Source organism: Centroberyx affinis, unplaced genomic scaffold (genome assembly GCF_046629955.1).
Source record: "Centroberyx affinis isolate AG114_WGS23_722 - 3 ecotype Tasmania unplaced genomic scaffold, CSIRO-AGI_Caff_v1 ptg002503l_1, whole genome shotgun sequence".
Lineage (NCBI taxonomy): Eukaryota > Metazoa > Chordata > Actinopteri > Beryciformes > Berycidae > Centroberyx > Centroberyx affinis.
The window spans coordinates 66,301-88,334 of record NW_027280725.1 but is presented as its reverse complement, the minus strand read 5'-3'; the positions used below and the strand labels follow the sequence as shown (position 1 = coordinate 88,334).

The 22,034-nt window shown below is 41.0% G+C and overlaps 1 protein-coding gene across 1 annotated transcript in view; it reads right to left on the bottom strand.

Moving 5' to 3' along the window:
• Nucleotides 1–7,591: 7,591 nt before the first annotated feature.
• The window catches only part of LOC139656640 (leucine-rich repeat and fibronectin type III domain-containing protein 1-like protein), a 73,147-nt gene continuing 58,704 nt past the window's right edge, over nt 7,592–22,034 (bottom strand). The window contains exons 7-8 of the mRNA XM_071534233.1: nt 14,733–15,382; nt 7,592–7,644 (exon numbers count right to left, since the gene is read on the bottom strand). Coding sequence (XP_071390334.1) covers nt 7,592–7,644; nt 14,733–15,382 — 703 coding nt within the window. The remainder of the gene's footprint in view (nt 7,645–14,732; nt 15,383–22,034) is intronic.

The window sequence follows — 22,034 nt, the reverse complement described above, 5'->3', positions numbered from 1 at the left end:
GTTACACCATTCTTACAGTGTCACAGTTACAATGGCTACACAATGCCTACACAATGTCACTGCCTTGCCTCCAGAGCAGAGAATGAAGCAGGGGGCTTCCGAATTGTAACTTTCTTGAGTGGAAATTTAGCTGGTGCACTTATAGAGGCAGCAATAAGATGTTGAAGAATGTTGTCATGGAAATAATCATTGGTTTGGTGCAAAAGACTCAGAGCTGGTAAAAAAGGCATTATGTTGCTGGGTTTACAGCGCCAATTGTGTTAGGCATTTCAACTTTCTAGGAATCACGACTGTTCCCTCATGAAATGATCCTCATTTCCACAATAAAATCATTAAAATTCCATGGCAACCATATGGATTTTACCAAAGGAAATCACAGTAATGTACCAAGTGTAAGTGCCCTTTCTACCAATTCTTCCATCCCTGTTGTTCCTCCTCATCCCACCAGTGCAACACAATATGTCACTGTTTTGTGATGATGAAGCATAATATAAATGGCTGCGGGAGTTCAGGGTAAAATATATGGATTACCTCTATCCGTTCAGATCACCTACCCACCGGCCAATGAGCTTGCTTTATAGGGAATATCACTCAATTTATTACTCAATATTTTATTCCTAGGGTCCATCGACTCAGTTTTGTGAATGAGAACAACTCTCTCCCTCACACAGAAAACAGACTTAACCGTAAACCCTAATCATGTGACATCACCGACATCTAAGATACACCGGTATTCTCCTTTAACACTTGAACACAACTGAGTGCACTCTGTGACGTTGTGCACTTTACAGAGCCCCTTTTCATACGGGATCTATTTTTATACAATGCTTCTAGTTTGTGTATTTGTTTTACATTGTGTGTGAGTGTGTGTGTGTGTGCATGTGTGTGTGTGTGTGTGTACTTGTGTGTCCTCTCAGAACAATATAAATGTGATTGCAATTGTCAGACACCAGAAGCTGTTTACATGAACAAACATTTCCCTTCCCTGTCCTAGCTGGCATGCGATTGTTTATTTGAGCATCTTGTCCACTTCCTTGACACACACACACACACACACACACACACACACACACACACACACACACACACACACACAGTCTTAGTTGTACCAAAGGAGATTACTGTGATACCACACACAAGTTCCCATTCTGATTCTATTCCTGTTTCTATCTACAGGGCCAAAAAGGTAGAATGATTTGTTTTCATCATCATTGCACTCACTGAATGCACAATGAAAGTGCTCGTATCACTTTGTTATTAAAATGTAAATAAAAACTGGAGACAGTTTGTTGGAGGTATTTGCAACATTCTATAATAGCTTTCTACCTGTCCCTTGTTAAAAAAAAATGGTTTGCTCTCTAATCCAAACACAACAGAAATCACTGTATGTTTCCATAATTTCCAAGCAACGAAACACTGAAAATTGCATTTTACCAATTTGATGCTAGCAGAATAGAATTTTGTGCTTGTGTCCAGTGATGACGGGGCTCTCTGACGAGGGTGATGTATTGTTTTTCCTTGCCAATTTGTTTGTATATTTGTAAATTATTTTTACTTGGGGCAGGAGTTTTGACATTTTTTTGCTTGGGATTTAGTGTCATCGTGGAGAACATAGTTGTAGTTGTCATTGTAGTTGTCTGACGATTGCTGTAAGGCACACAACAAATTTCTGAAAGGACCAAGAAATACATCTATCTATCTTACATTGTAATGGGGGCTAATACTAACACTACTAACTAACTAATACTAATATTCTTTTAATGTGGAGACCCCACAAAAACAGGCATACAACCTTTTTGGGCCCCAGCCCATAGTTGAAAAAGCTGATTTAGGGCATATATTGACTGATACACTTGACATTCACAAAGGCTGTGACATCCTGTTTTAAACATGAGTTTGATGCCCAGCAACCTTTGATGGATGTGGAAAAAAGTCTTGAATAATTGTGAGTGTTGATTTTTATCAGTGTCCTGCATTAACTTTAGAACCTCATGAATCATACTTGACTGGAATTCAGAAAAAAAAAAAAAAGATGGATTTTGCCATTGACATTTTGCAGTACAAGCTCCATTTGACATGGCTTGGTCCCAAGGTGAGGCAGCCTTTTATACACACATCCCACACATTAGACACATTAGTCATATTTGACAGTTACAGAAAATATTGTAGATAGGAGATTTATGTAGAACATTTATGATTATGCTGATGATTTGGGGATACAAAACATAACCACCGAGAGCTTGTATGCCAGAATTGTCCAGTTCCATCAGGGCAAATCTCAGGCTGATTACCTCTGGCTATACCCTGATTACCTCTGCCTCCCTGTATCATCCTCCCTTGTCCTCCTCCTCCTCGTCCTCTCCCTCCTTCCCCATCCAAAAGACATCCTTCTACAGTTTGTGTGTGGGTGTTTATGCATGTGTCAGATTTGATCAGTTCTCTCTGACCAAACTGAAAGTAAGAGGAGTAAAAGTAAAGTGTAGTCTTCTACAATGGAAATACTCATGTAAAGTACAAGCAAAATGTACTTAAATACAAACTTGAATAACTGTACTTAGTTACTCTCTACTCTTAGTCTGCGAACAGTATATCAGTCGTTTCCATTTCTATATGATGCAGCCTCAAACTGTCACTCTGAAAAGATTTGGAAATACTTGAATTACTCAGAACATGTCTGATGGGTTAAAAGGCACACTGTGAGATCATGGATACCCATTTAACAAATGAAACGTTGTTTTATTAATGTTTCCATTAATACTGGACAATGATTGAAAAATGGTTAACAGTAATCAGGTTACATTACTGAAGTTTGATTATTTAACAGATCCTGATTAAAAATACAGTGTATTGCAGTAATCTGCAGTCAATCTGAAATTACATTTTGAAATTAATCCCCCCAGTTTGGGTATGGGATGTATTGAATTCTGTCTATTTCCATGACTAAAGAGACACTGAAAAGTGAAGCTGACCCCTCTTGTAGAGGCAAGGTCCATCCCTCAGGCTGTGAGTTAGCACCTAACCATCTCCCTTACCGGCCTATTATATTTTACACTAGTATTGTGTCACTGCCCCAGGCAGGTCAGACAAAACAAGAGACCAACACAGAGAGAGTGACACATGGTGAGAGATAGAGAAACAAAGGGGGAGAGAGAGAGAGGGAGAGAGAGAGAGAGAGAGAGAGAGAGAGAGAGAGAGAGAGAATGACTCACAAAGACATAAGAAAGCAAGACAAAATTGCCTGCCTCCTGCTGTGATATTGTCAATGGAGTAGTAATGAGGCAGATCGTTTAGCCAGGGTGGCTCTCTAATTGTCTAGATGACAGCAATTAGGTGGCGCTCGTTAGACCGGGGCCCTTATTAGGTTAGGCCGCTCATGCCAAGAGGGGAGACTGGTGAACGTAAGTGTGTCTTAAGCTTTGGGGCAGGACCCAAAATTGGTGGAGGGCCAAGGTGACTGCCTGTGGGTTACCATATGGCACAATAATTAATGAGCCTGGGTCTTTGGGTGAGAGAGAGCTTCTCATTTGGCTGCTCGTTTGGTTAGGTTAATAGGCTAATATGCAGATTACTCACCTGTTTAAGTAGGCCTGGAGAGATGAGACAGAAGCTGGTAAAGGTCCACAAGATCCTGACCACACCAGTCCAATCCAGTCAAGAGCAGTAGATACACCAGTAGATGTGTGTACAGACTAGGCCAATAGATAACAGATCTGTCTAGTCTAGTCTAGTCTAGTCCAGTTTAGTCCACACCAGACCGTCCTAATCCAGCTGCAGCAATCCGATTCTGTGTCCAGTCTCCAACTCTAACCCAGGATCTGCTGGATCCAGTCCTGTCCAGTTCTGTCCAGGTCAAACCAGATCAGTTCAGAGGTTTACTTCCAGTTCTGAATCGGTTCCAGTTCCAGTTCAGTCCGGGTATGTCTGGCTCAATTCAGCTAAGATCAGCACAGTTCAGCTCAGCTCAAGAAGAATTGTATTATTCCACAGGGATTAGTAGAGCAGAGCCATTTAGAGCCAGCCATGTTCAGAGTCCTTTACGTTTGGTTGCTGATCCAGAAAGACTGAGATGTCTTTGCAGTTAATGTGTGTAACATATGTTCATATCCAAAACCAGACCCATCCAGATGCTTTATTTATTGATTTTATTACCTGTTTTGATAATCCATCCTATAGTATATCCAGGTTGAGTTTTATTATCTATTCATCCATTTTTTTTTTACTGTTCAGCGATTTCATTGTCTGTCCATCTGTTTTTTATCCATTTAATTTATTATCTGTCCATGCATGTCGATGCTACTCCATATGGTCATAAGTTAACTCATATTTTCTGTCCATATTTATGTCGAGACATATCCAGATGCCTTTTTTTTTATTATCTAGCCACACTGTATCAATTTCCACACTGATACAGATGTTTTAAAGTAGATAATTCAGCATTTAGCGAGTGCAGTTCCATAATACTGATTAAAATGATCACATGGGCAGCCGGATCCTGCAGCAACTGGCCAGTCAATAGCCAAACAGACACCAGATCTTGATATAGTCATCCAGTCCAGACAAGAGAACCAGGTTAACCGGTTAGCATAACAACTGGCTGAACCAGACAGTACAGGTCTATGACCCCATGGTAGTCATGGAAATAAAGTGATGGGTACAGTAAACAGAAGACAGGGGGAGGAGGGGGAAGGGGGGCAAGGGCCTTAGTTCTTCAGGGTTTTCACCAGCTGTCCACGGTGGTGACGTCCACTTTGTGTGTCTGCCCCTCAGAACGACGACATCAGGGTTCTAGAAAACAGGAGACCAAGAACATCAGCGTTTTGGAAGTAGAGCATTTAAAGTCCCCATGAAATTAACTCCCAAGTATTTTACTTCCTGGAAAACACAGTATCTTTAATGGTGACCTCATGCTGCACTAGTAGCCATAAATTTCTAACTATCTAATTTCTAACATGTCTAACCAATAAAACCATCAGACTGTTGAACAGTCCCGCCCATCTGCAACCCTCCCATCAAATAAAATTGCCTTTCTCTCCCTGACTCATATTCCATTGGTTTAGACTTTTGAATGATCCATTCAAAAGCATTATGTCCCACCCCAATATCCTTTCTACAGGAAATGCGTCAAATCCAGGAAGTAAAGATGCCATTTCATGGGGTCTTTAAAACATTACTGTATGTTTCAGAAATGGGCATCAAGTACAATGACACAACAGGGTTCTAAAACAACAAGGACATCGTCTGTGTTCTATAAGGGAGCATTTAGAAAAGGGGGAGGGGGGGGGGGGGGGGGTTAAAAGGGACACACAGAACATCAGTGATCTAGAATAGAACATTCAGAACATCAGGTTTTGACAAAAGGATATTTAGTTAAGACATCAGCGCTCTAGAAGACTAGAACAGAACTAACCTAAAGAACTACAAGTCATTTATTTTCAACACATTTAATGTTGTGTAGAAAATAAACAGAGGCCTAGCAAATGCAAAAGACTGGTTTTACTCATGTCTAGGGACAACTCTTGTACTCAACTTGTACTTGTACAGCAGTTACACAGTGTCTTTAACTTCTGCTCTTTTGGTCCCTAATTGAACTCAACCCGATCTCTTGCTACAGGCCTGATTTACAGAAAGTTCTGAGGAAATAATTATTTGAGCTATGCTTCTTCCTAAAGGAAAAGAAAAAAATATACAGTACTGTGCAAAAGTCTTAGGCCCATGTAAAAGAAAAAAAGTAAAGCGAAGATGCTTTCAAAAATAATTAAATGAAAAGTTTCTAAATATCAAAAAATGTACTATAAAGAGCAATCTGCTGACACACTAATGCAGGAAAAAAATGCATAAACATCTAAGACACAATTTATATAAAAACTCTTGGGTGCCTAAGACTTTTGCACAATACTGTATATATAAATAAACGGAACTCTTAAAAGTAAAGATTGAAATGTCTTGCTTTTTCCTGACTTTATAGCATGACAATTTGAATGAAGAATGGAAGAGGGGCAAGGTTTATAATTCATTGGTAAAACTACTAGTTTAACAGAGGTTTTAATTGAAAGTTTTGATGCTGAGGCTTGTACTTATTCTTAGATAAGAACTTGTAATTAGTGTTATGTCTTATGTACTTATTTCAAGTTTAGGAAATGTAATGACTGTTCTGGCTTCTTGCCCCATTGCTATTGAAATCCAAAAAGTTATGCAAATAGACACAATAAAATGGCCCACAATGGTTGGGAATGATTATTTTTAAATAATGAAAAAAATTGCTGTCATATAAAGGGTGACATAAGTAGATATTAATTTCTTTCTTAAGTTGCAAAAAGTTCTTAAAATGTTCGTTAGAAAATGGTGAGTTTATAAGACAATAATTAAGAAATACATTTAATAAGTCTTCTTTAAAATGTCTTTATTTTTTACTTTTGTTAAATCAGTTTAAGTTTTCTTTTGTACAAACATGTTTGTGAATCGTGTGCTTGTTGTTTGGAGGCAAAATGGCCTCCACAAAATGTCTGCACAAGCAAGATTTGCTGTCAGGGGAAAGCGAAGAATTGCAATAGAATGGAGAATGATGAAGTTGCGCTTGCTGTGGCAGTATACGTCCACAGCTGTTATTTGTAATGTGTGTATTTGTCAGGGGAACATTTCTTAACTGTGTTTGTCAGGGGGGATATTTCTTAACTGCATTTATGTACAACCAGCGCTTATTGTGTCATCTTAATGCCTCAGTCTGTACTCATCCATCACAACTACTCCACATCTCCACTGTCCTCTCCTCCATCATCCTCCTCTCCTCTCCTCTCTTCTGCTCCATCACTCTTTGTACCAGGCAGATGGATGGAAGAGATGGGGTGATGGAAAGAGGAGAGAGGAGAAAAGAGAAGGCGGAAAGCGGAGACGATAAGACAGGGCACTAGTGGCACGGAGATGGATAGAGAGGAAGAGAAATGAAAAATAACTAGAAAGCAAAGGTATTCTAAATTGAAAACACACTGGAAAGAGAAAGGTAATACAGGAATAAGGAGTTGTATATTGTAAATGCAGCAGAAGAGAAAAAGGATGTGTGAGCAGAAGGTAGACAGAGGGAGCTAGGGAAAAGAAAAGGAAAGAGGGAATGCCATGGAGAGAGAGGGAATTGAAAAGGAAGAGAAGGGCATAAGAGAATCAAGGAAGGGCGAGAAAAGGAGAGGGAAGGAAAACAACAGAGGTTAGGATGAGAAGAGACACAAGAAAAGGAGTGAGATCATTATAAAGGAAAAGTGAACGTCAAACAAACAAAAGAGGAGAAGGGAGGGAGGGAGGGAGGAAGGCAAAGAGGGCAGTGGGAAGAAAGACATGAAAGAGAGAGACAACGAGAAGCGTTGGGGGGGGGGGGGCAAAAGAGGGAGAGAAATCAGTGGGTGAGAGAGTGCCAGTGTGAAGCAGGAGTGGGGAGGGAGAGGAGAGGTGAGGAGCGGTGACATCGGGTGAGAGACATACGGGGAGAAACAGACGGGAGACCGGAGGAAGAAATAAAGGGAGCGTTATACAGTTTTAAGTGGCAGTCATTACTCTTGGTGTGTAGTGTTGGCGCTCTCTCTTTTGCGAGGCCAAGAGACCCTCAGATCTTAAATGCGCTCCATTCGACACTACGAGGCCGCCTGTCATCTGCTGCTGGGGGTGGTGGAGAGACAGACAGACAACAGAGAGAGAGAGAGAGAGAGAGAGAGAGAGAGAGAGAGAGAGAGAGAGAGAGAGAGAGAGAGAGAGAGAGAGATAGGGGAAGAGTGAGAGAGAGATGGAGAGAAACAAGCCATGAGAAACAGCGAACAACATGAATACAGACGCAGAGAAAAAGAGCAGGGAGTAAGAGGGGGTAGATGGAGGCGTGAGAGCGAGAGAGAGAGTGCGAGAGGAGTTCAGAGAGACAAAAGTAGAGAGAGCAAGAAGGAAAGTGAGAAGAGAGAAAGATAGAGCGAGGTTGAGAAACACATCGGGACAGGAGGAGGAGGAGGAGAGAGAGAGAGAGATGAATTCAGAGAGACAGACAGCGATGAAGAATGAGGCAGGGCATAAGGGATGGCATTGAGAGGAGTGATGATAGATTAAAATACATGGAGGACAGACAGGCTACAGGGTCATGGGTGGGCCATAGGGAGAACACACACACACACACACACACACGTACAAGCATACACTCAGACTCACACCCACAGACACGTACACACACATTCCCATCCTTGTGTTATACTTGACGATTTTCCTATGTTGACTATCCTTCTGGGGACATTTGTACTCCTCCAAGATAGCCTCCAGCACACACACACACACACACACACGCACACACACACACACACACACATTCAAGTGTCCCTCGTATAATTACTCCTACAACTGATTAAAATGTTCTACTTCGTGTTCAGGTTACAATAGTAGACCCACATGCAGCAGATTGCCTGCCATCCCGGCCCCAACCTAGATCTCAAGCTGCAAGGTGACACTGTCAATGCCAAAATGTTCTGTATTGTGTACTCTGTTACTGAAGAGCAGTGAGCGTTTCTCTTCTGTATATGTAAGGCACAGTGCTAATTTTCAAGTACATTATCAAATCATCTATGCTTCTTGTCATTTGCTACAAAGTCTCTCAGTTAAAATATATGGGGGTCAATTAACTTTACAGAAGCCATTTTAAATCAGAAAAACTTTGATCAAAATGTACTTTTTTTGATTCTATAATTAATCATATTTAATAATTCAAATAATTAATTTACTCCTATTATTGTATCATGCCAATCTAAACCTCTGAATGCAAATAAATCAATTAGAAAAACCAAAACACAAAAACCAATCTCCCACAATGTGTCTGTTTTTTTCATGCTGGGTCACATTTTAGACAACCGTGTGCCCTTAATGGGGTCTCTCTGTGTATCTGTCAGTTGCACTATTCCTCAGGCGCTCTGACTCACTGCAGCTCTCTCTGATCAGATCAATGTCGCCTTTCTCTGCAATGCAGCAGCCAGTGAAACACATCACAGACACAGAGAAGCCCCAATAGCCACTACAAACACATTAGTCTTTTCTCCCATTGTAGGCACAGCACAGGGCTTCCTTTAAAGACTTTTGTTCCAGAATGAGATATCCATCATTTTGTGAAACACTGACACCTACTCCTACAGAATCATTGCTGGTCTGAAAGCAACCCTGCGTTCACACCGCAAGCGACACAATCAACAAGTCATCGGAAGTCCGTTCATTTCCCATAGAGCCGAGCGACCGGAGTGACTCGGCCAATGTGTGGACGGTCAACAAGCCTGGCAGCGAGAAAAGTTGGCCACTGCTGAACTTTTTGAGGCCATCGGCGTCAACAGCCAATCCGATTTGTGTGCCTCCTTGTCTCCTTACTGATGTGATTACATTCTATGAACAATAATTCCACCTGGCAAGTGCAAAAATGGATGAGAAGTTGATTACAGCCATCCAAAGCTTCCCAGTTCTCTACAGGACTAAAAGTCAAAAACGTTGCTTGGGGAACTGTTGCATCCATCACTGAGGTCAAGGGTAAGCTTGAAATTAATTCTCATTTTTTTCTGTTTATTTTAGATTAATAATTAGTGCTTGCCAGCTAGCTCATTGAACTCACTGAAACGTAACATTGTGACAGGCAATAACAGAGCAGCAGAAAATACATGACTTTGTAGCTGCAGACTCCTGCATAGATGCAATCTGAGCCTCTCACACCGCACACAATCAGTCAGAATAGAGTGACACATCAAGCAGGTCGCTCGCAGTGTGTACGCCCTTTTAGGCACACTAAGGGGTATTATCAGATTATCATTTTAGGATATTATCAAGATAATCAGACATCATGAGGTGTTTGCAAATTAATATAATTTTTTTGCAGATTGAAACATCTGTTTGTAATATTGGCTCGTTAACTGCTGGCAGCAAAATCTTTACACAGTGGAAAAAAACTTTATTTGGGGTTACAAGCCTTGATTTTGATGGGATATATGGAACAAAAGTATCATAGAAAATATATTGTAATCATAAAACAGATTTGCCATCTACATTCGTTCATGGCCTTTAGTAACTTACAGCAAGGCTTTCTCCCATTGTAAAAACAATGCTATGCATTATCTGAGTGATTTTTCATTCCTAATTTAAGGCACACTTCTATGCAGTGAACTGAGTGAGATCAGGTGTACCTTGAGATCTTTTTTATGGAAATTAATGTAACACAACATGATTAAATTGATGATGAAATTTAATCGACTGAGCTTAAAACAAATTATTTTGTCCAAAGTAATGCAATTTAGGCAGAGTCCAACAGTTTGTGTTTGCTGGCCCTTTTATAATCTTGTAAAATCATGCAGGGCCTGCATGACATTTTCACACAATTACTTATTAGATGCATCTTTCTTCATTATCTGATTTCTGTGTAGACAGAACCAAAGGTCAGTGGCAGATAATCTATTCTTGTTCTACACAGATCAATGAGTACGAAACCCATTGTTAAAGGCATCAACACCTGTAGGGTTCAGCGATGTTATTGCTGTGCATATGTACTCACTGTCTTAAAGTGTTTACAAATGTGTAAACACAGTGGGTGATTTGCTCAGATGTAAAAAGGGGGATGGAAGGAAGATTAATGTTCTTCTTTTTGATATTTAATATTTCTCTGAATTCTATAGCTGTACTTAAAAGGATCCATGTAACAGGCTCCCACATTGGCTCCCTGCAAATCATGGTAACATGGTATGTTAGGGATTCAGCTCCTGCTGGGGCTAACCAAAACACAAATCTCTGCCCGCAATGTGCTTATGATCTTGGAATCAAAGCTAGAAAACAAAGAACACGACTGCCAGCTGTGACTTCTTTTGGATAAATCATTGTTTTGTTATCTGTCTTATTAAAGTCTGTCATGCTCTGTGGAAGCTCTTTACAGAAGTTTGACATACTTCAGTCATACTGCATACTTGCAGTCATTTGGGGTGGGATTAAGTTGGAACAGTTAATTAGACCGATGGGGGAAATGTTTGACTTTGTTCATGTGGTGGCACCTCAATACTGCAACAAAGTAAAATTCTAGCTAGTTCCTGATCACAGTTTGCGAAATTCTAGACAAGTTACAGTCCTAATGAGCACTACCCCATCGCTCTCCTGCGTAACTCCAATTTGGCCATCAACCCTTTGAACACTGGCTGAACTCTATTTCCCCACAGACTTCCCCTTAACTAGCTTCAAAGGTGAGAAAAACAACTGAAAAACAACTTGTTTCTGTAATATGGTGTCTAAAGCCTATTAATATCCATGGTCCCCTGTTAGCCAATATGACATTTGACATGATCAAAAAACTTTGAAGCTCTCCTTTCATACAATAATGAGTGATGGAGATGTGAACAAAGCCCATAAATCTGTTATAGATGTCAGAGCCACTACAGGTCTGAAGTGGGTCAGTAGAGTTTCTAAAAGGTGAAAACTTTCCCTGAATTCACTGGCTAAGCTGCTGCGCTCTGCACAGATCTCTCGCCCCCCCCCGCTATCAGAGTTGGGGCTCAGCGACATCTCATTTCAATCCATTCAGAAAGGCCAACTGAATGACATATCAGCCGCTGATAAAGTATTTCGACTCAGCTGTTTAAGCCGCTCATGTGGAATGGTGTCTTCATTTATCTGTTCTAATGAAACCCTCGTTTCCTGAGTGGATTGGTGTTAAAGGGGAAGTGCAATGCAGTGGGCTTAGTACAGGAAAAATCTACCCTAAAAGAGAATTCACATGCTCTTGTGGATTCCTATTATTCCAGTAATACTGAACAGTTCAAGCTAGTTTTATGAGCATGAGCAACTCTCTCCAGAACATTTGGATCCGTAGAATCAGTGCCTGAATGTATAAAAACACCTTAAAATTTATCTCTAAACCTTTCCTTGATGGTTACCTTATTCTTGACTGCATTGCATATAATCATACAATTTCTTTCAGGTAAAGGAAAAAAATGTATCACAATATCATCATTTTGTGTTGCATAAAGGAACTTATTGCTATTTCCTTTCCTTAAACATTAGGTGAAATCACAGTTATGTGATTGCTGACATTTCCAATAAATACAATTTTAAAAGAGAGAATGTTTTGTTGGGTTTTGAAGGGTTCAAGCCAGCTAACCAAGTAACAGCTTGCTTGCTAGTTTCCTCCTGCTAACTTTCCACCAGCTGACGGCATTTTCCTGTCAGTGAGCCACTAGCCACTACTGCTGTTGGCTGTAGCCAAGAAGATGAACAGATTTGGAGAAAACTAGTAAGGATGAGGTTAAAAAAATGTGAGTTTTTAAGACAAAAGTCAAAAATGATTGTGATCTCTGCTGACGATCCAGTGGAAATAGCAGGTTGCCATGGTAACTAGAGAGTTAATTGAAGTGTTAAGGCTGAAATTATTCTAAAACGCTCTATGGAAAATGACACCTAACCCTAAACAGTATCATACTGTAAATAAACCACAATAGTTAGGAAAATAAAATACTTAAGTGAGACTCATAATGATGGAAACTGGAGATATTTTATGCAACCGGCACAAGAGTTTAATCTTTGACGTCATCAAAAGACACTGAATGGAAGACTAAACATCAAGTAGTGCGGACACTTCTGAAATTGAAAATAAGCCAAATCAGTCCAACACACCTGGTCCTGACTCAGTGTGCAGTTCAGCCTGTCATTCACCGTCACTGGAACATCTCCAGAGAATTTCTGATGACATCACAGTTTAGAGTCTTGGCTTTCTTATTTCTACGTGTGACAGAGATGTTTTTCATTACAAATCAAGGCTAAACTGCTCAAGGAATAATGTTAAATAAATAGCTCTCTGTTAGAGTGGACTTTTCTCTTTGAGTGAGAGTTGGCAGTGGCTTTGAAGGAAAGTTGCCCAGAACTTAGCTTTGAATGCAGCCATTTGATTTGAGTTTGAAGCAGAACAAACTCAGAATGAAGATAAAGGCTACAATACAGTTCACCCTGTAACCTTTGCCCTCCTAGAAGGCAAAGAAAGTCACTAACCAATGCAAAAGAAAGGCCTTAAGAGACCCCCTGATCATAGAAATAACAAATTATTTTAGTACAAGGTCAAATGGAGTGAACTGATATTCATGGCCTCATCACATTTCCTCTAATAGTGCACCCTCACTTAGGCCAACAGTGTAATAGTAATAGTGTAGCTAATGCTACACGATATCCATTTATGCCAATGAGCAAAAACAAGAAGGAAAGCGTGTTCTTTAAATTTCCTCTGGTGTGCCACTGAATTAAAGACATTTTAACTTTTTATAAAGGAGAAAAAAAGAGTCTCTTGGATTTCCAGCCAACCCTACAATAAGCCCTACTTTGGTATTCTTGACCATGTTCCTTTTTTACTCTTAAGCTCTATGGTTGTGTCATTTTTTACAGAAAACGAGCCTTTCAGGGTGCTGAAAGTCTAACTGCTTCTAACGCTCTAATGGAAGCTATACAAAGAACACCATCCTGAGTAATGTTAGCTGTGGTGTGATGTGTGATCCCGAGTGCACGTTCACATCCCTCTCCTCTAACGTCGGCCCTCAGAGCTTTCCATACCACAGAGAAACAGGCTAACTAACGTTATGCAATGCAAAAATCCCCAGAAAGTACAGTTGATGGCAACAAGGTCACAACGTCATGGGTTTGAGTGTGGCCGCTGTTGCATGTCATGCCCCCCTCAGTCTCTTGCTCCATGTTCCCTGGTACTCTGTGCTGTGTACCATCTAAGTGCAAAGAAGAAATAAAAGCATAAAATGCCTTAAAAATATATTTTCTGGGACGGTGAAAGCCTCACCCTCTAGGGATAGTTATATAAATGGCCCTAACCCTTTCAATACATACTCTAGTTGATGTGGTGAGGTCTGATATGTCAGCCTATGTCTCTCCTTCAAGTCAAGGTGTCTGGCAGCATCTTTCATTTTAACAACCTTTCTAAGTGTCATGTCTAAACATCCATTATTCAGAAGTAAAGCCATGTATTTTGCAAGAGCTGAAAACAAAATACAACCCGCATGGGGATGTATGATTATAAGGTAGTTTAATTCGATTTTAGGGAGGTTAATGTGATTTTTGTTTCACACTGTGTTTTTGTTGTGCAAAATCTCAATGCACACCTGAGCTCTCCATGGCACGCCGCTGTGCATCAGCCAGTCAGCCACCAGTAAATCTAATACTACACAATGAAAAAAAGCCAAACCTGAAATGCATACAACAACGAGGGAAAACTAGCTGCATCAGGGAGCTGAGAGCCCGGCTTTAATTACTTAAAGAACGCTAACCTTTCTCATACAGTCGGAGAAGCTGTGATCTGATGTCACCCCGTCCCCTGAGACAGGGTGACACAGCACTACATGCTGCAGACACACAGTCGGACGAGCGTCTCACCCTCTCTCAACGTCTCTCACTACCTTCCAGTCCACATCTCCCTTCTCCATTCTCTCTCTTTCACATTCAGTCAGTTTCTCACTCTTCCACTCTCAGTCATTATCTCGCTCAATTTCACACCCTCAACTGCACATTGTCTATTTCCCATCCTCCTTCTCTTTCTGTTTGACTGTATTTTCTGCTCTCACTTCTCTCTGTGTCTCTCTCTCTGCTCTCTCTCAGCGACAACTTCTCATCTCTCTTCCCCTCTCTCTGAACTGCTTCCTTTCTGCTCTGTTGCTTGCCTCCTCTCTCTCTCTCTCTCTCTCTCTCTCTCTCTCTCTCTTTCTCTCTACTACCTGCCAGTTCCTTGGGGGAGGTGGGCTCTTTGGCAACAGATGGCGGCCTGCTTTTCATCTCGATGGCGACCCTGGAGGAGAGGCGGGCCTTGGTGGGCGACAGCAACTCCTCATTGGCCAAAGAGTCAGTCCTTGTCATTATGCCCCGTCCGCTGCTCTCCTCCTCCACCAATGCCACAGTGTCTCTCAGGGTGTTGCTAGGCGACATGGCCCTGGACGGCCCCAGCAGCTGCTCGTCCTGACTGTCAATCATTTTGGAGGCAGAGCGAGGGAGGACTTGGACCTGCCCACCTCCTCCTTGTCCATTGCTCTGTGGTCTTGGCGGCGTCGCCGCAATGGCTGCTTTTCCATGCCCCGGCCCTTGGTGGCTGTAAACCTTGTATCGAATCATTAAGATGATAATAAAAACCAGCACGGACGCCACAATTATCCCACCGATGATGATTATCATAGTCCCACCCAGGAAGTGGCTGTGCAAGGCCTGGCACTGGCTGAACTCTGTGTCTGTGGTGAACGACAGACAGCCCAGAGGACGGGTGGCTGTCAGTGACGTGATGACATCATCAAACACAGCCAGGACGCAAAGATCGTAGGTGCGCCCGGCAGCGAGGTCACGAACCAGGAAGTCGTTGCTGCTGGATGGAATCATCCTGCCAAAGCAGACAAGAGGAAAGGAAGAGGTTAGTATCGGGGGAAAGTGAGAAGTTGAAACAAAGTGAATTAATACATTAACACATCACGCAGCAAAGATTTATATCAGTTTGCAGCCACTCATACAATGGGATACCTGTAATTTTTAGAGGTAACACACACACACACACACACACACACACACGTGCAATGCATCTGGTTAGCCAAATGTCAACTAGAAGAGAGGATACAGCTTAGTTTAACCATTTGCACCATTATATTTCATGGATAAGAAATGTAATGCAGCACATCAGACTGGAGAAGGACAAGTTTACATTTCATTAGCTCTGAAACTGAAAACTTGACAACTATTCTTGGACAAAGCACAAATTAAATGTTTTTTTTCTTCTATATCCTTTTCCTCTATATTGCCTATGACTTTTAATATTTCTTTTGACACACTGCATCAGCATTCCATAGATGAATATGAAACCCAATAAACAGAGTTCAAAAGAAGAAAAAACATTCATTTTGCTTAACAAATAAAACTCAAGGACACACAAAGAAATGTGCATGATTGATGGTAAAGGACTCAGACAACTCAGCAGTATGGACAATATCAGTAGAAATACTGGATTATTAAACCAATCAATAGTGTAGCAGTGAGAGACTCTAGGCAACAGTATGGTCAACATGTTGCTTTCCCTTCTGCCTGCAAATTATGTAATAATATCCTGGAACAATGTTTTCAATGACATCACAATTTTTGGATGTCCTAATTGACTTGCATAGAAACCCAGGTTGCTTAACAGCTGCCACGGAGCAGGATCAGGGAGCTAACATGGCTGCCAATGCAAACCTTTCTCTGCCCAACTCTGTCTATTCATTGGCTCCACACTGTACCAATCAAACAGGGAACCAGGAGTTATAAAACAAGAAATCCTTTTGCCAAAATGAATTAATATTACATCCTGTTGTATTACTGCCTTGTCTTGTGTTGTGTTACATGAAAGCTGCAGCAATGACACATGCACTATCATTATATATTTCCATGCAGCACAGCCTGTGGCACACTAGCCACCTCATCTCCCTTATTTCCCCAGAGTTAGAATTCATAAGCCTGTGATTTGACAAACACTCACTCAGTTCTCGCTCCCCCACAGCTGTAGAAATCATCATTCTTTGATTAAACTGATTCCTGATTCTTCCCATTGTCATCTTCTCTCTCTGTCTCTCTGAAGGCAAATAGCTTCAGCTTTTTCTTACCATCACTCTCCTAAGGGAGATATAGAAAAATTCTCCCAGGTAAATAGTAGCACTGCTTTTTCTGTGATAACCTCAGTGCCCCCCCCTCTCCCTTCTCTAGGGGCGTTCAGTATGACTAGCAGAACTGTCAAACACCCATATTTCATTTCTACATTTCATATAAATCATATTTCGCTCTCCCTTCCTCTATTTCTTTTACTTTCCTCCTATATAACTCTTCCTGCCCATGCCCATCCCTGCCCCATAAATGTATTTCCAGCTCTGCAGGGACAGAAACAGGTTCTGCAATATAGTCAGAGTGAAATAGCACTGATCGTAAGCCAGATGTGTGTGTGTGTGTGTGTCAACCAGTGGGCAGCAATGTATTGGGTGGCCCAGTCTCAGCGCCAAGCTCATCGATGGCATTGAACCGCATGCAGGAGGTATATCTTGGCAGATAGCCCTGTGGGTGTGGATGTGTGTGTAGGAATTGAACCAGGAAACTCTCACTGCCCTGCTGTCTTGCCAAAGGGCAACACCACATGAGCTGAGAACTGAGATGGGCTGGGATTCCCGGAGGCTATTTTAAGGGGATATTTTAAGCAAATGTGAAGCAAAATAGCACCACCCTATGCCTCGTTAAGATTCAACAAATTGCAGATTGGGAGGCCCCCTAAATGTTTTTGAACAGAATAATGGCAGGCTGTTTGTCTCTCTTTTCATCTTTGCAGTAAGACAAACTATCCCTCCCGTCCCATTACAACCCCCAAACACTCCCTTGTCATTTTGAGTGACAGTGTTAGTGACGTATCAGAAAGGGCCGCTCACAGGCGCGGCATCACTGGTGCTTTACATCAGATTGGGGTGCAGACAATTTCTAATTACTGTTAGTATGTTTCTTTCAGGGGGAGTTTTATAGGGGAGACTGTTTAATATTTTTATTTAAATGAATGATGAAATTGTAAAATAGATGTTTCTACCTGAGAGGTTACTCTTTCATTTTATATCAACTTTGTATGACATATTGGGGGAAATATGAAAACTTTTTTTTAATGTTTTCCCCATGGTTTTACCGTGTTTTCCAACCATGTTTTTTATTATTATTATTATTATTATCATTATTATTATTATTAGAACCAATTCATTTAGAGCTATATTATTACATTTGTGGGAAACTGTCTCCTCTGCCATGCTATTTGCGGTAGTTCTTTTTGGCATCACAACGCCAGCTGGAGCAACCATTGCTTTCAAGCCAGCACTTTAATTGCCTCAATTTTGAGGAAGCATTGGAGGATTGAACAGCCACTCACCCACGCTTAATTTGGCTCACTTGGTAATGGGGCACCCTTGGACATGGCTCGCACAAACTCGCAAATCTGAGGGTTAATGTCCAAGCGGAGTGTTTAGGGGCCGTAATGGGACGGGTGGTAAGTCATTGTTTAATGGTGAAGAGACTTAAAGGAAGCCAGCTGCTGGTAGCAGGAGGCCCCATTTGGCTGTGGACTTAAGTGAAATGCATAGGGCACGTGTGGGCTTCTAATAAAATATATGTAGTCTAACACACTGCTTTCCATAGTAATAAGTAGAAACTTGCACCATCCTTTTGCTGTTCGTGGAAACACAAGCTGTGTGATTCTCATGACTCAAAGCGAGGTAACCAAAAGTACACTTACCCACAAAACAAACTGACTCAAAAGGAATTACGGCACAGGCTTGATTGAGTCTGTAATTAAATTGGCATGGAAACAGAAGAAGCAAGCTTCAATATTTGTGACAATTTTCGCAGCTTTCATGCCTGTATAACCAAGCGTGGATTTGGGTAGCATCCTTTCACACTATACATGCAGCTGTTTTGTGATAAAGGAAATTTTAAGTCAAGTTTAAATTGCTGAATGTTCCTTTTTCCAATAAAATGGGCACAAACTCATTTAGTGACCAAATTGCGTACATATTTACATGAGTTAGTGTGAGGATACTGGCTGAACAAAAATCACCAACCATCTTCTATTATAGTTCTTAAAGGGCCACTTTAGTGAAAACACTTAAGTATAACCAACTACATGTCCAGTGATATTGCTGAGAGTTTTATGGATGATTTTGCTCTAAAATTACATGAAATTGGCATTTTCTTAGAATGAACTGAACTGAGTTAAAGCACCAGTAATATGTCATCAGTCCAAAGAGGTGAGGATATGCTGGTTTGACAGGGTGATGTAAGAGGAATTAAAGTAAAGTGAAACAGAAAGTTGTCCTCAGTGTTGTGTTTTGTTGTCATTTGTTTTCTGTTAACCTTGCCAGCTTGATTTTGTTCCTCTTTGGCTTAAGGTGAGGTTTTCTTATGAGCTCCTGGCATATTTATTTATCTTCTCTCTCTGTTTTTATCATTGTGTGTTCTGTCACTGTATTCCTATTACTTCTTATCATTTTTATCACTGCAAGTAGCTAAACTGCACTAAACTAATCATACTCAAATTCAAGCTTTGGCAAGATAAAAAAAAAACAAAAAAACAGCATCTTTCTACTGGTGCTCTAGAGTACAGGGAAGCGAAATGGTCTCATAAATCTGATCAGTCCCTATATGACTAATAATATATCTGGTAACACTTTACTTTACAACAACCTTTTCTCACTGTATTAACCAGTGTATTAACCTATGGACAGGTATAGTGAGTACACAATAATACTATGTATGTTAGTACTGAAATCAGCATATGGCTTTTTGCTCTTTGGCCGGCATCTGTTTCTTTTTTTGCAACTACTGTTACACAGATGTGCTGGGATTGATGTGACATTTACAGCCAATCAATAATTAGGTGGGGCTTGGAGTTTTGGGTCTTGGGTAAGTGTGCCATGACATTAAAAAGGCCAAGAACTGCTGGGCCAAGCAGAAAATGCTTCAGCAAACCCAGTCGACACTGCAATCATCCTGGGTGGTTTATTCAGTTAATGGGTTCAACCACGCGCACGCCCGCGAACACACACACACACACACACACACACACACACACACACACACACACACACACACACACACACACACACACACACACAGATAAACTGCCTAATGGATTCCTTTCCTGCGCTATTCAGATTCACACACATACTTACATACATACAGTACATAGTCATACATACTACTTTGACCCAAAGACACACTAAACAAGGCTAATGGGTTGCACTACTCTGCCACTCTCACTCAAACACCCATACATACACAAATACACACAGATCAACAGTCACTAATGTTTTGTTGCTCGTCTGTTTACCCTTACACACACAGACATACACACACACACACACACACACACACACGCACACACACACACACACACACACACATATACACACACACACACACATACCCACATACATACATGCACGCATACATGTGTGCCCATACACAGCTTAAAGACTGCTAGACTCTGTCATTCCAACAGCTAAACTGTTTCATTGTTTTCTTTGGAGTTGGGCTAAATCAGCCATATCAACAGATTACCAGACACCATTTCATCTCAGTCACTGGATGCATTTATATGCGCACAATAATGTGACTATTGCCAATATTTTAAGAACGGCAATAGTTCGATTAAGCTGTTTACATTATTGCATAAATTGACAACTCCCCATAATAATCATGTTCACTTGACTTGGCTTATTTCAATTATTATCAAGTTTTTATTTTTATTTTTTATTTAAAAAAAAATATATATATTTTTTTTTTTTCCTGTCCTGCCACTATCATATTTTACCAAAACAATTACAGTGCTCTACCACATCATGTTGTTCATCGCAGCCATAGGCCTTTCTCTATCACAATTAAAAAATGTAATGCTTCAGGCTCTACTTCTAGGAAACCTATTGAAAAGAAGGAGATGACTCATGAAACTGATGCATCCCCGGCATTTTTGGACGAGGATATACGGAGTGAGGATTGACCTGTCCTGCTGCCTTCAGGTGGCTATAGGGATTTAATCAACCTAAAGGAGAGGCCCTCATACATCTTACCAGCAGCTGTGGATGACAGATATGGGTGAGAATCCCCCCTTGATCTAGTCCGGTACAGACAACAGTTCTCTGCTACCTCTACATAACTCGATGAGCTACGCACAAGCACAACTTGGCCACAGTTCAAGAAATGTGACTACGGCGTATACATGTCCTAACTGCTTTACTCCATATGTTACTGTGGTTATGCTTACTTTGATTAAGAGCATAATCACATTAATATAATCAGAGTATGATGCTTACATGGGCTCTGCCTTACAGTATTGCTTTAATCGCATTATAATCACATTTCTGGTGTGTGTAAACATGGCTACTGTGAAGTAGCCCTTACAGACATGATGGTAAGCCATCATCCCCATGTTTGGATACATTTCTCAGCGATCAGGCCAATTTCCTGATGTGTCTCATTTAACACTTAAACTTCTGTTGACGTGTTCCCCTCCCCATTCATCAGCTCCCTCTCTTCTTTGTCATCTCCTTTTCATCCCTAATCACTGCTTTCAGCACCACCACCTTCGCACACTTATAATTACCACAGATTGCTGCCATTTTCGAAGTTGTCCATTCTTCTCGTACACATAGTTTACTCCCCTGCTGTTCTGGTGTTAAAATTTGTTAATAATACAAATTGCTCCCCAGTATTAACAGGAGAAAGTGCTTTTTAAACCCCAGTAAGAACCTAAAGAGATTTCACTTCAACCAGTTAGAACCGGGGAGCAAGACACATGCTCAGTGCAGGTTTGTAAGATTTGGCCTGCAAGAGACTGCAAGCCAGAGAGCAATCTGTCAGCACATGTATCTTACCCTGAATACCGAATAGCTGTGGTAATATTGCCATCTCCTGCATATTCTTTTTAGGTGTGAATTGGTTCAGAGAAAATCGTTGAGAGCCATCATCCTTGTTTCAATGTGTTTTTAAACCGCCAGGCCTATTTTCTCATGTATCTCTACATTTTAACAGAGATCTTTTATTGACATGTTTTCCTCCCCTTTCATCAGCCTTCTTTTCTTGGCTTTTCATCTCTAACTGCTTTCAACACCATCGCAATCGAAGACTAGTAATTACCGTAGATTGCTGTCATTTCCCCAGGTTATTCCCTGCCTCTGTACCTCAAAGCGCAACTTCTCTGAACAGCCCAATTCACCACCTGACAGCATACAAACTTCAATGGAAAATCCAACCGCAGAGCAGAATCTACATATTTTTACTATGACTTTAGATCATTCCATCCAAATCTCTCCCAAAGTAAGAAATCAGAGAAGCTAGGCTCCAGTCTGTGATGTTATCAAGAGACATAATCGGGAGCTGCATTATTAACAAGTACTGGAGAGTTTCTCTGGGGACTCGATTCCTCAGCGTATTCCTTGTTTCTGTTCCATAGAGCAGAACTTCTCCAAACAGTCATTGCTTGACTGTTCGCC